The sequence below is a fragment of the Pocillopora verrucosa genome, chromosome 8, assembly GCF_036669915.1.
Source record: "Pocillopora verrucosa isolate sample1 chromosome 8, ASM3666991v2, whole genome shotgun sequence".
NCBI classification, from domain to species: domain Eukaryota; kingdom Metazoa; phylum Cnidaria; class Anthozoa; order Scleractinia; family Pocilloporidae; genus Pocillopora; species Pocillopora verrucosa.
Genome location: NC_089319.1, coordinates 8,174,189 through 8,187,989, shown reverse-complemented (window position 1 = coordinate 8,187,989; position 13,801 = coordinate 8,174,189). Strand labels below are relative to the sequence as shown.

The window sequence follows — 13,801 nt, the reverse complement described above, 5'->3', positions numbered from 1 at the left end:
ACAAAAAAGTTGTCGATTTATTCCAAGTTTTCAACTTGAAACTACACTCAGAGTGCGCTAGTCTCCAAACACAACTCCAAATCACTTGTAAAGATAAACTAAGAACACTTTACCTGCTCCTCCTCCATTCCACTTCCCATGTCCTCCCCCACTACCATAAGAAAGCGGCCTGTACACAGATCCATAAGCGCTACCCCCGTTGCTATTACTATGAGATCGTCCTCCTTGCCCACCAAAACCACCTCCAGATCCTGAATTTGACGAATAGCTCGACCCTGCACCGGGACCAGTCGCTGCCTCGTAACCAGCCCCATCAAGTACAACTACACCTTTAGTTTCCACTTCAGCAAAGGCGGAATAAAATACACCATGGTTCACTCGCACTGTTCCCTTATGTAGAACCTCAAACACAGACGACGTGACTGACACAGCCACATCTTCCACACGCACCAGATCCAACAAACCGCCTTGTTTTATTATGATGTGAGCAAAAGAGCTGTTACCAGGTTGGGTGATATCAATATAAGTCCGGTTCTCCGTTAGCGCCGTTTGTGCCGATGATGCTATCTTTAGGGTGCCTCCGTCTTCTAGGAAAAGAAAGTGCACACCTGTCATCAACCCGTAAAGTTCCGACCTAACTCCATGAACATGAAACTCCGCTGGAAGGACAATCTCTGCACCCTCGTCAATGCGATAACTACATGGAGCTTCAGTTCTGTTTGTTTCAGATTCGACTACTTCCACATAGATGGTTTGATTAACCCTCAGATGAAACTGTCCAGTCTTGTCCCCAATAAATCTATGTGCTATCACTGTAACGTCCGTTTCATTTGGATGATAAACAATAAGGCGTGAGTACCCGGTGAGTTCAACCTCATCAAACTCATAATCTGTAGTTCCTTCCTCCATAAGGACGGTGGCTTCAGGCACATCATGTCCTTCATTATCTACATGAAGATACGTATGATCTACAGCCAGGAAAGTCTCGTTAGTTTCTTTACTGTATTTAAGTATTCGGTACTCCAGTGGACGGAGATTCTCTTGCTTGTAAACTGTCCCTGCAGGAGCTCCATACTGGCTTTGTGTTCCAAAACCACCTCTGTCGGTAAATTTTCCGCCAAATGTATACCTAAAACGACAATGTATTCCGACACGACCTCCAGATCCTCCTCCCCCTTGGTTAATAGCATCTCCTCCAGTTACAGCAATCTCGCCATGCCCAGTCATGTTTGTTGTTTTGATGAGAATGCTCCCACCACTTCCGCCACCAGCGTGACCGCCATTACCTGTTCCGCCTATGGCTGAGACAAGTCCGTTAAGTTCTAATCTTTTTCCAACTTCCCAAAGAAGTTGACCGCCCCCAGTTCCTCCTGTTCCTCCCCCGTTTCCACCTCCGCTACCTAGTACCAGGGGGCGATAAACTGAACCATACGCTTGTCCTCCTGATCGAGCCCCTCTCCCTCCATGACCTGCTCCAAGGCCAATTGAATTTACCGTAATTCCGGCACCTTGTCCCTTTTCAGCTGTATTTCCCCCCTCGTTCAAGTTAAAATGACCTTGGCTGTCCAACCAAGCGAATGTTGAAAACATCTCTCCGTGGTTCATACTAAGTTTTCCTTGATATTTTATCTTCAGTTCGTCAACATTTACTCTCAAGAATCCAGTGTTTTTACGGAATTCGATGTCACCCCCCTTCTTGACAATAACAATTGCGAAAGAAATATTTCCTGGCTTCGATATTGCAATGTAGTCGCCATTCTCTATCAGTGCTGTCTGTGAGGTTGAATAGAAATCAGCCTCAGCACCAAGAGACACAAGCAAATCACGAACGCCAATGATCATCCCTTCGAAAACTGAACGCGTGCCATGCATTGAAAACTCCGACGGTAAAATAATCTGTCCTCCCACATCGATCCTATAACTACAAGGTGCTTCAGTTTTGTTTGTTTCGGATTCAACATACTCCACAAAAATCTTTTGATCACGACGGATGTGGAACTGTCCACTTTTATCACCTATGAACTTGTGCACAACAGCAGTTACTGTGACGTTTCCAGGATGATAGACCAGAAGTCGTGAGTAACCTGTTAGCTCCATTTCATCGAATTCATAGTAGGTGGTATTTTCTTCCATGAGAAGAGTTGCGCCGGGAACATCAAAACCATCATTGTCAATATGTACGTAAGTGTGATCAACTGCTAACATGGTAGTGTTCGTTTCTTTCATGTATTTAAGGTGACGATATTGTAGGGGTCTGAAATTCTCTTCTTTATAGATTGTTCCAGCTGGACCTCCATTCCTTCCTTTCTGACCTCCATGGTCAGTAAACTTTCCTCCGTACTTGTATCGCCACCGGCAGTGAATTCCAACTCTCCCGCCAGATCCTGCACTTCCCGAACCAGTTCCTGAGCCACCAGGAACAGCAATTTCGCCGTGGCCAGTCATGTTTGTAGTAGTTATCAAAATGCTACCGCCGCTTCCTCCTCCAGCATCAATTCCTTCCCCATCAGTTCCCTTTGAGGACAAAAGTCCGTTGATTTGAAGTCGTTGACCCACGATCCAGAACAAAGAACCCCCACCAGAGCCACCTATTCCTCGGCCATTACCTCCACCACTGCCATACAACCGTGGGGTGTAGACAGAATCGTATGGGATTCCACCTTCGCCATAGTCTGTTTTCCCACCTTCCCCACCGTGACCAGCCCCTGAGCCAAAATTATTTTTGGTCGTTCCATGTCCAAAACCTTGCTCTGGCCCAAATCCTGTACCGTCCAAAGACAGGATACCTTCACTTTCTATCCAAGCAAATGCAGAATAAATATAGCCATGGTTCATAGTCATCAGTCCTTCGTATTTAATCCTGAACTCCGAGCAACGCAAACTGAGAGTGTAATTGAGAATGCGACTGAAAGTTAATCTTGAATTCCTTTCAACTGTCACAGTAGCAAACGAAAAGTTGCCATTTTCGTCTATCTCTACATAGCGGCGATTCTCCACTCTTGCTGTTTGAGCAGTGGACGAGAGCTCAACAAACCCACCACTTGCAATAATCAAATGTTCCACTCCCGTTATTCGTCCTTCGATAATGCTTCTAGTACCATAGATGTTAACAATAGCTGGGAAAACTACTTCAGCTCCCTGGTCAATCTTGTAACTACAAGGTGCTATGGTCTCATTAGTCTCCGACTCCACCACTTCAACATATATGGTTTGGTTGATCCTGACATGAAATCTTCCTGTACCATCTCCAAGAAATCGGTGTACAATAACAGTGACATTAAGACTCCCTGGTGGATGCCTAACCTGCAAATTAGCATGCCTTGTAAGGAACAACTCATCTAATTCATAGAATAAGTGCTCACTCTCCATCATCATCGTAGACACCTCGGTTTTGCGATCTTCATTATCAACTTCCATGTACCTGTGGGTTGCTGTAATATAAGTCGTATTCGTACTCTTGTCATACTTTAAGTCAGCATATTGTGGTCCACGCGCAGTTTCTTCTATGTACACTGTGCCTGCTGCTGCGTAAGTTTTTCCATCTCCTCCATACGCCTTGAATACTCCAGCATACTTATGACGAAAGCGTACATGCGCCGATATTCTACCACCTGCTCCCCCAGACCCACTTGGACCAGAGCCATCTCCTCCCATAACATTAATTTCTCCATAGCCTGTAAAGTTCGTTGTCTCGATTAAGATACTTCCACCACTACCACCGCCAGCGCTTGCTCCAGAACCGTCGCCACCACGTAAAGTAACGAGTCCATCCAGTTCGATCTCCTGTCCAATTCGCCAATGAAGCATACCCCCACCGGATCCACCGTTTCCATTCCCATTACCTCCGCCGCTACCTAGGTGAACTGCTTTGTATATAGAGCCATATGGCTCACCACCAAGCTGCCCTGCCTGGGAAACTCCACCCATACCGCCATGGCCTGCACCGGATCCAATCAAGTTCACTGTATTTCCTGGACCTGAGCCCATTTCGGCTGGATGTCCGGTGTAGTCTAAAACAAGTTTGCCTTCACTTTCAACCCAAGCCCATGAAGAATCGATCTCACCATGGTTGATGTTGACTAATCCATGATATTTCAGTCGGAAAATTATCGCAGTAAAGACTAAGGTGTTGTTGATCCGCGAAAACTCCAGCCTTGAGCCTTTCTGTACGTACACTTCTGCAAAGGTAATGTTGCCTGGCGTGGTCAGGAATCTGAATTTTCTGTCCTCTTTGATACCAGTCTGGGTTGTTGAAGCAAACACAACATCAGCACCTTCGGCAACAATAAGCCGATGAACACCTATTACCAGTCCGTCAAAGGAACATCTCGTCCCTAAAAGTGTTAAACTAGAAGGGAATACTATCTCGGCGCCTTTGTCAATCTTATAGCTGACAGGAGCAACACTGTAGCCTGACTTGGACTCTACAACTTGAACAAACATCTTCTGACCTTGCCTAAGGTGCACAAGACCAGTTCGGTCTCCAGTGAAGTTGTGAATGACAAAACTTGAATTGTTGCCGTGTATGTGAAGCAAGCCATGGTTTCTCATCTCTAATTCGTCGATTTCGTAATATGAGCTGTTTTCGTAAATGATTATTGTCGGAATATCGGGATTCCGATTAAAGTTATCAACTGTAAGCTTTGTGAATCCCTCGCCAAATACTGTGTGGTTTGCTTCGTTGATAAGCACTGGCCTGTGACTTAGCCCTTGGTTAGTATCAGTGTAATACACAGTGCCTGCGGCTCCTGCTTTAAAGCCTAGAGATTGAGAGAGATGCCAGATTATTAGATTTCGTCCCATTGAGCGCTAAAAGCCACCTTCAGCTTTTCATATTTTACTCTTACAACTCTTCCTCCTATTCAATCGGGCTCATTACAACTTAACAGCGAATTTTCTGAAAGCACGCTGAAATTCGTGAAAATCGCCTCGTCGGTTTGTTGATAGCACCACATAATCTAACTGGGGTCTCCGTTGTTGAAGTCAGATTTAAGGCGAAAGTGAAAAAAGCTTTCCCTCGTTTTTTCACTCAGTAAATTGAATCAGTTGAGTATTAGTATTTTTTCTCGGTTTCATTCATTAACTAGAATGCATCTTCACAAAAAGACATGAATTTTCACCATGTTAGTTTATCTTGGCATGTCATGCCACAACATGTCACACATCATGTTTTTGAAAAGAAAACAAACAAAATACTAGACAAGTTGAGCATATTTTTCATAGTTTGAGAATTCAAGTATGAACAACTCTTTCTTCAGTTTGGTTCTGAAGAGGTCCGTGTACTCTTGACTCTTTTCAGGGAGAGAAAGTTCAATCAGGACCATCTCATGAGTGGAAATAAATAAAACAAAATCGCCTATGTAAACAGTGTTTTTTTCCTCTCAAGATAATTCAATTGACGAGTTAATTACGTATAACACTCTTTCAGTTTTTCTTTGAAGAGGTATTTCACGGTGACGCAACACACTAGTCTTGTAAATATGCATATAGGAGGGCAGACGGACCCCTATAGATTGAAAGTTTGCTTAAAAATGGGACATTAACATTTAGAAAGATTGGCAATATTTCAAACACGTGACGCAAGCCAGAAATGTAATTTGAAAGGTGTTGTCTTAAGACTGATTCACTTCTCAATCCCTCCCGCACAAATTCATTAAATTTACATTTGTTTGCTTTCTTGTACATATCTGATGGGAACAATTCCCAGGTCTGTTCTCTTGGCACTGATTTCCGCCATTTTTAGGCCATCAACACCCGTTTAAGTTTCGAGAATTTTCACGTTAACAGAAGCAGATCTAGTCAAAATAACTATGCTACCTTTGTAACCTTGCTTTTTGGTATCTTTTAGCACTTAAGTATATCTTCACGTTTTTCAATTAACATGTAGGCCTTTCGGGCATTTCCTCGTAAAGCCATACCAGGTATGAGAGACACCATTTATCATGCGGTTATAAAAACATTAGTTCCTTTCTGCCACTCACCCGCAATGGTGACCTTAGTAGCCAAATGACTGAAAAGATTAATGAAAAAAGAGGCATAGAAAAATCAAGCAAACCTGTTCCACCAAAAGCTGTATATTGTCCAGCGTACTCTCTTAGCCAAGCAACGTGCGCTGCAATCCGGCCGCCTGCCCCACCACCTCCATTTCCGTCACCACTTCCGCCATTCGCAATTATCAGCCCATGTCCAGAGAAGAGCACAGTTTTGATCAGAATACTGCCTCCACTGCCACCTCCACTGTTAGATGTTCCATTGGCACCCTCGCTCTCTATGATGCCATCCAAATGTAGGGAATATCCAACTGTTATCTGAGAAAAAAGAAAACCAAACTGCCAGGGTTTTTTTTGGCTTCATAACTATGCCATATCCCCAGCAATGAAGAGCAAATTCTCCCCCTACGTGCCTCAGCAGGATCCTCAATGAAAAAGTGACCTTTATCAACAGATTGTACAATTATGTTAAAATGTAGAGTTACAAGTTAGTTAGGGGGGCGCTTGCAGGGCAACCAAGACTTCTATGCACCAAAAATGGTATAAGGTATCAATTGAAACTCCAACATGGAACAAAAAACATATTTGATTTTTACAGCTCAGCGACTCATTGCCTTTGAATTCTAATCTTAATAATGAGAAACTTTTACCTCAGTCGTGCATCCTCCAGCACCGCCACCGTCTCCACCTCCTCCACTGCCTGGATGCACTGGGTACACATAGGAACCATACCCAGATCCCCCATCGACTGTACTTCCTGGGCCACCTTGCCCACCATGACCTCCACCAGAACCGACATTACTGAAACTGGATCCAGGACCCAGACCCTCTCCTGCTTTGGGGCCCTTTCCAGATGTCGTGATTCTAGAGCTTCCTTCCATATGAACTTCATTCAAAGCCATATGAATTTTGTCTGCCGAAATGACAGCCTTCTGTCGCATGTAGAGTGTGCTGACAACAAATTTCATGCGCTTAGCAAAATATAGTCCTGATGAGGCTTCCATAATGAAAACTCCAAATTTTAACTGTCCGTCAATCGGTGTTTCAATGTAAACTTTGTCCTTCAGCAAAGCACTACTCATGTTTTCACCCGCTCGCAGGACTCGACTCTCTGTGAGACTTAAGTTCGAGACTCCCGTAATTCGTCCTTCAAGCTCAAATGCCGGGTTATTCTTCCCAGCGACATGGAAGTCTGACACTAACATTAATTCCCCACCGTAATCGACCTTAAAGTTCACGGGAGGGAACGACCTTCGTCTGGTATATTCCTGGTACTCTATGAAGAATGTCTGATTCTCCATAACATGTAGTACAGACGAACCATCACCGAGGACAGTTATAACAGAAATAGCTGGGCGCTCACTAAGTCTCAAGTCTGCAATCCGGAACACAACCTGGTAATAAAAAAGAAAAAAAAAACTCTCAAATACCGCATGTGGCTATTGCTATGGCACAATTTTTATTGTATTAAAAAGGACTAGACGCTAGAAAGCAGTGTTGCAGAATATTTGTCTCACAAGCAGAACAGTAAAACCTGCCGCATCCCACATATTTATGAGTACCCTGTTCCACAAAAGAAGGATGATTGAAGAATATAATGTCTAATTAGCATTCAACCAGTAATTTAACTGATAACAAATAACAATGTTAACGATAATAATAATGATAATATTTGTAATATAATAGAGGCTAGCTGGAAGGCCTCATGGTTCCCTTTTCCTCTAGGCTTCAACATGATTACCTATGTTTCTTTTAATTTTCCCTGTTAATCATAAATAATTTTCTTATTTTATTGCAATTCCATTTCTTTAAACGTTTGTTTTACACAAAAGGGAATTCCACATTTTAGGATGCTCATCCACTCCGCATCTTAAGATATTCTGTCATTCCGCCCATCCACCGTTCCTTGATTCCATCATTCCATCATTCTATTGAATAACTCAAGGTATCGAATTTCGCAGCTTGCAAATTTAGCGGCTCTTTTCGGCATAAATTACTGATTCAAACAATAAAATGCCCTCTTTTCAAAGAAAAAAAATATTCTTAAAGCTTCCATGATGTGCAGATCACATCCATTGAGATATTCCTAGAAGAAAAAAAATATGATTTAAATTATGCGTCGGTGGACGCCACTGTAAAACTATTTTGAGAAGTTTATCGTCTTTTGTTGTGTCACGACAAGGACTGCAAAGGTTATATCTTCGGATCGACGTTATTTACTGATTTAAACGATAAAATGCTCTCTCTTCAAAACTTTTCCTCGAATTTTCATGATGCGCTGATGACATCCATTAAGATCTTTCTGCAAGGAAAACTTTTGTTTTGAATCGCGCGCAATCCTGAAATTATCGTCTTCTGCTGTCTTCCATGGTGTCACGGCAAGAACTGAAAACATGATATGCTAGTGGCTATACGCCAGAAATCACAAAAGTAGAGAATTCAATTGTGTACCGAATGCGACTGTCCAAATACTAAGATACTCCGGAAAAAGACAATAGGTGTCGCCGGAAAACATCGGGACAAAATTGGGTCAAAATCGGAATTCTATTGTTACACAAACTCACTCTCCCATCTAGGCAACATACGTGGCTTCTCTTCCTACTAAAGGTAGTAACCACAAAAGATAATAATCTTCCAAACGGGTGCCTCGAAAACTCAGACCTCCGTAAAAATTCAGAATTGTGTACAATTTTATGACGATCGCTTTGCTTTGGAGCCATTATCTTGATTAAAAACGTGGGGTAGACGGATGCGTTGCGTGATACTCTCTCCATAACAGTGTTACGTTTCAGTGACCGGGTTTCTCCCATAGTCTGACATTTCACCATGACAATGTCAAGCTACAGCTACCAGATACTCCTAAAGCGCACAATTAGCCACCAAACAAGCAAACAAACAAGAGTAAAAGGCTAAAAACCGATGGTCAACGTATGTCCCAATTTTTTCCCTCGGTGCTGGACAACAACAAGTTTGGAAAGGAAAACAGTAATATTCGTTTATTCGAGGTCATGGTAGGTCTAGGTCCTGTTCATCATTTAATCTCCCTCTTGACGTGGTTTTTCGCGTCAGTTTTCATATTTGTTCGCGTCCTGACATGGCAGTCCGAGGTTGATGCGATTCTTCCAAAATATTTATGTAATTCGGTTGAGATCATGAATTTTGAGTTGCCGAATATTACATTGAAGACAATAATTCCTAGAAATGCTGGATTGCCCCCATTCAACTACAACTACAACAACCTTGAGGAAATCGACAGTGTTGGACATGGGACATTTGGTGTCGTGTTAAAAGAGAAGCGTTGCTCACCTGTTAATGATTATCAAAAAGCTTGGCGACTTAGATAAGAATAGTTACGACCAGAAGGAGTTATTAAGGGAGTTTAATCGACCCGTTCTTTCATCTACTTCTCGACTTTTAAAGTCATCACGCGTTCTCCAGTACATCATAAATGCAATGACCCTCAGATGTAACACAAATAGTTCACCCGAATATTAGTTGTAATATTTACTGAACGGTTTCGAAATTGCACACGATATTGAGAGCTTTTTTGTTACTGTTATATAGAATTGTTCGAGCTCGTGTTCATTTTTTTTTGTGTGTGTGGTTTCGAGAACGCCAGGACGCTCAGAGGTAAATCCATAAAAACCACATCCGGTCACTATAACGTGACACTGTTATGGAGAAAGTATCACGCTACGCATCCGTCTACCCCATATTTATACTCAAGATAACGGCTCCAAAGCAAAGCGATCATCATAACATCGAACACAATTCTGAGTTTTTCGGGGGTTTGAGGTCTGATAAAAAAATTAGGTAAGTTGAAGTAACGTAGTCCACGAAAACCCAACGCAAAAGTATGATCGAGCAAATGTAACGAAAATCAAGGTAAAAAAAAAGGAAGAACTTACGCCTCTTTGTAGCATCAGTTCATCAAAGCCAAACTCTGCGTCATTTTCTTCGGTAGCATTCGCCTTCACAGTCTTTGGGTTCATCTCGTCCAAGGTAAAGACCTTTGGTGGATTTGCATTCTGATTGTCGATATACAGCCGTCTGAATAACTTATCACCCTGGATCTCCTCTATGTACACAGTTCCTGAACCACCATGTTGGGTCCCAGAAGATACACCACCTAAGGCGTAAAAGCCACCTCTGTACTCGTCTTTGATTTTCACATGAACTGCAATTCGTCCTCCTGAGCCACTTCCACCTGTGGCAAGGCCGTCAGTGTTTCCTTCTCCGCCACGTGCAGATATATCGCCATGGCCACGAAGATAGCCAGTTGTTATCCAGACACTACCTCCACTTCCGGCACCACTTCCTGTAATTCAAAAGACACAATTCATAAGCTTTGGTGATACAATCTACCATACTTAAACAAACAATAAATTTCATACTACTTATCCATTTATTCTTTGCTTTATTTACTTATTTACGTATTGAGTCATTCATTTTGGAAATGTTACTGACAAAAACGCGAGTCATAAATATATCTATTGAGGTACACGGATGCAATCATAGAGTCTAGTTTCCACGCACCACTGACTCCTCAGAACCGCCACTAATAGCAGAAAATTTAGATAAAAATGGGTGCTAAACATTTTGGTTGAAAATATCTCCTTGAGGTAATCTCACACTACCTCACTGCACATATTCTAACTTTCATACAGTAACCATGTCCTTTTAATATACCACTAACCTGAATTCGTTGCTGCATCGTCTCCATCGACATTGATAATCCCATCCAATCGAAAGGCAAATCCAACACTTACACGAACACGTCCCCCTCCCCTGCTACCAGTAGTCCTTCCAGTTCTCGTCCCACCTCTCGCACCAGGAAGTACTGGCTCATACACGGAACCCACTTCTTCTCCTCCACTGACATCTTTACCATCACCGCCTGGTGTTCCATGCCCCGCTCCGGAACCTCCTGAAGCAGAGTCCTTTCCTGATCCCTCCGTTTTATTTTCGAACCCCCTTCCAGCGCAGTTGAGGGTAGCATTCGGTTCAAGGTAGAAGTCAGTAGCTTCAATTTTGAAGAACTCTGCTTCGAAATATGAGCTGAACTTGATATCCTGTCCAAACGAAAAAACACTGTTTTTAAAGAAGCCTAGTTTAGTATCATGCATATCAGATACTGAGATGAAAAAAGGTTTTTCCTTCCACATCTGTTATCACTTTTGTCACTTTCAGTAATAACGCAGTGTGACGAGAGAATAGTGGATTTGGATTTTCTTCAGGAATTTTGCCATAACATCTATGTAGTTTACACTGTAGTTAAATATAAACGTTTTCAATACGATGCATGCAATATCGACTCTATTTTAGCCATACATTTTTTTTTATCCAACCTGGTTTGATTTCTAACCTAACAAAAACAATAATTTTCGTAACATCATTTACTTGAATTAGCTTGCACACATACCAATAGGCTGACGATGAAGTGTACTCCCATAGGCGGTGGATAATGTATTAAAGTACCACTCCCAAATTCCAGCGTTGAAAAACGAAACGTACCATAACCATCAATAAAACGATACTTTCCTGCTTTAGTACCAGCAGTGTGAGCATAAAAACCAATCTTAATGGTTCGACCGTAAGCGACATGGAAGTGCTGCACGTCTATAAGACGGCCGTTCCATTCAAATGCCACTTCTCCTTGTCCAACTACGTGCACCGACGTCGCCATAATAGCATTGGCCCCCTTATCAAGTTTGAAGTTTGCAGCAGTCCTGGTGATGGTGTACACTGCGTCTAAAAACTCGGCTTTCAAAGTTTGATTCTCGTGTACGTGAATAAGTCCAGTTCGATCACCTTCCACTTTGTGCACAGTCAAGTTCAATGGTTTGCCATCTGGGACCAAATGAATAGCGGCCTTGCGCACGAGATAAAGTTCGTCAAAGGTGTAAGACTTCAAACTTTCGTTGAGGGTGACATAATGATCCCAAGTTCTACCTTTGTTGTCCAAGCGAAGCTGCGTGTGCGCATACTGATTTCGCGCATCTTTCAAGAACACTGTGCCTGGCCCACCAGAATACTGAGTTGTGTCTTTCGATGGGTCGCCTGAATCTCCCCCAATGGCAGTGTATTCACCAACGTACTTATTCTGCGTTGGAGTATCAACAGCAATCCGTCCACCGGATCCACCACCAGAGGTGAGACCATCGCCTGCACCACCGTTTGAAGTTATGAGGCCGTGACCATTAAATCTACCACATTTGATCCAGATGCTTCCGCCACTTCCGCCCCCTCCGGCTGATCCACTAGCAGCGTCCTGTCCGTCGTTCGCTATGGTACCATCAAGGTAAAGTTCATCCCCAACTTCCATGATGATAAGTCCTCCACCCTTTCCACCATTCTGACTTCCTGGGCATCCAGCTGAGCCATAGTGACCAGGCGTAAAGATACTACCATAGGAATGAAGTTCATTAACGCCATTATGACCTAGAAGAAATAGCAAACATGATAACATAAATTAACACCTCCAAAGTCTTATTGACGAGATCATTTCCTTTCTCAGATCAAAAGGGCCTGTCGGCGTACGCTTCAAGGGGATGGTAAAGGTTTTGAAGTAACTCAGTTTCAGATCGGCTTCAAAACACAAATTTCCACAACTAAGATATGACCACATAAAAATCTCAGCAGATTTTAAGGGAACTTCACTTCCTTAAAAGCTACTTTACCTTTTCCACCTTTGCTTCCATAGCTTCCACCTGAACCTTTACAAGAACTGGGAAGAACAGAACTGTCATAATCACTCGGACGAACTTTTCCGGAAGCAGTTATTTTACTTCCGGTTTCAAGAAGAAGCGACGTAACTCCAATGCGATATGTATCTGCCACAATCACGGAGCCGTATTTCATGTGAAGAAGTCCAACTTCACATTGAACTCCTTGCACATCAGGAAAAAATACTTCTGAACCATCTTGGATCTCAAACGTGGCTAGCACGAAGGTGCCTACAGCACTCACAGTTAAAGTTTCATTATGGTAATCTGCAGAATGAGCGTGGGATAATAATCTTGACTTCAAACGCTTAGTAAGGAACAGGTGAGTAACGTCTATCATTCTTCCATCAATTGTGAAAGAAGAGTCACCAGTTATTTGTCCAGTTCCTTTGGCTCCATCTCCAATAACGTATAATGACGCGCCAAAGACCATCTCAGCATTTTCATCAATTCTCAAGTTGACAGCAGGCTTCGACACACTATGTTCCGTGGCAGACGCTTCCAAATAAAATGTTTGGTTCGCACGGGAATGAAGAAGTCCTGTTCGATCTCCAAACAATCTCGACATTTTCAAAGTCGTTCGTTCCTTTCTAACAGCCATATTGATGGCTGCACGTCCAAACAGGTGAACTTGTGAGAAATCATGATTGGTTAGGTTGGCTTCATCTATCGTGACTGGATCTCTAATGGAACGCATTAGGTTGTCAATTCGCAGCTGCTTGAAAGGCCTCTTTGAACGTATATCCTGCAAGAACACCGTGCCTGGTCCTCCATAAGCCCCTGAGACGGAGCTTCCACCGAAAGCTTGGTAAGTCCCTCTGTAAAGGTTCTCAATGGCATAAATTGCAATCCTTCCCCCGGAACCTCCAGCAGCATTGGTACCTCCTCCATTCCCACCATTACTGTTCATTTCTCCATAACCTTTCAGAATAAAGACTTCCAATTAAAACGACAACATCGTTTGCTGATCAGTTGTTGGTCATTTTTATAATTTAAAGTTGCCGTGCGTCTCTTCAACAATAGATTACAGTTGACGTTAAAATGTAGTAAGAAAAAAAGTGGCAAGCCAGGCGCAATTCCTCCCAC

The 13,801-nt window shown here is 42.8% G+C and overlaps 1 protein-coding gene across 1 annotated transcript in view; it reads right to left on the bottom strand.

Annotated features, from left to right (window-relative positions):
• Positions 1-13,801, bottom strand: part of LOC131793231 (uncharacterized) — a 103,783-nt gene that overhangs the window by 33,299 nt on the left and 56,683 nt on the right. The window contains exons 46-52 of the mRNA XM_059110649.2: positions 12,671-13,636; positions 11,413-12,431; positions 10,687-11,062; positions 9,899-10,308; positions 6,641-7,384; positions 6,056-6,308; positions 114-4,760 (exon numbers count right to left, since the gene is read on the bottom strand). Coding sequence (XP_058966632.2) covers positions 114-4,760; positions 6,056-6,308; positions 6,641-7,384; positions 9,899-10,308; positions 10,687-11,062; positions 11,413-12,431; positions 12,671-13,636 — 8,415 coding nt within the window. The remainder of the gene's footprint in view (positions 1-113; positions 4,761-6,055; positions 6,309-6,640; positions 7,385-9,898; positions 10,309-10,686; positions 11,063-11,412; positions 12,432-12,670; positions 13,637-13,801) is intronic.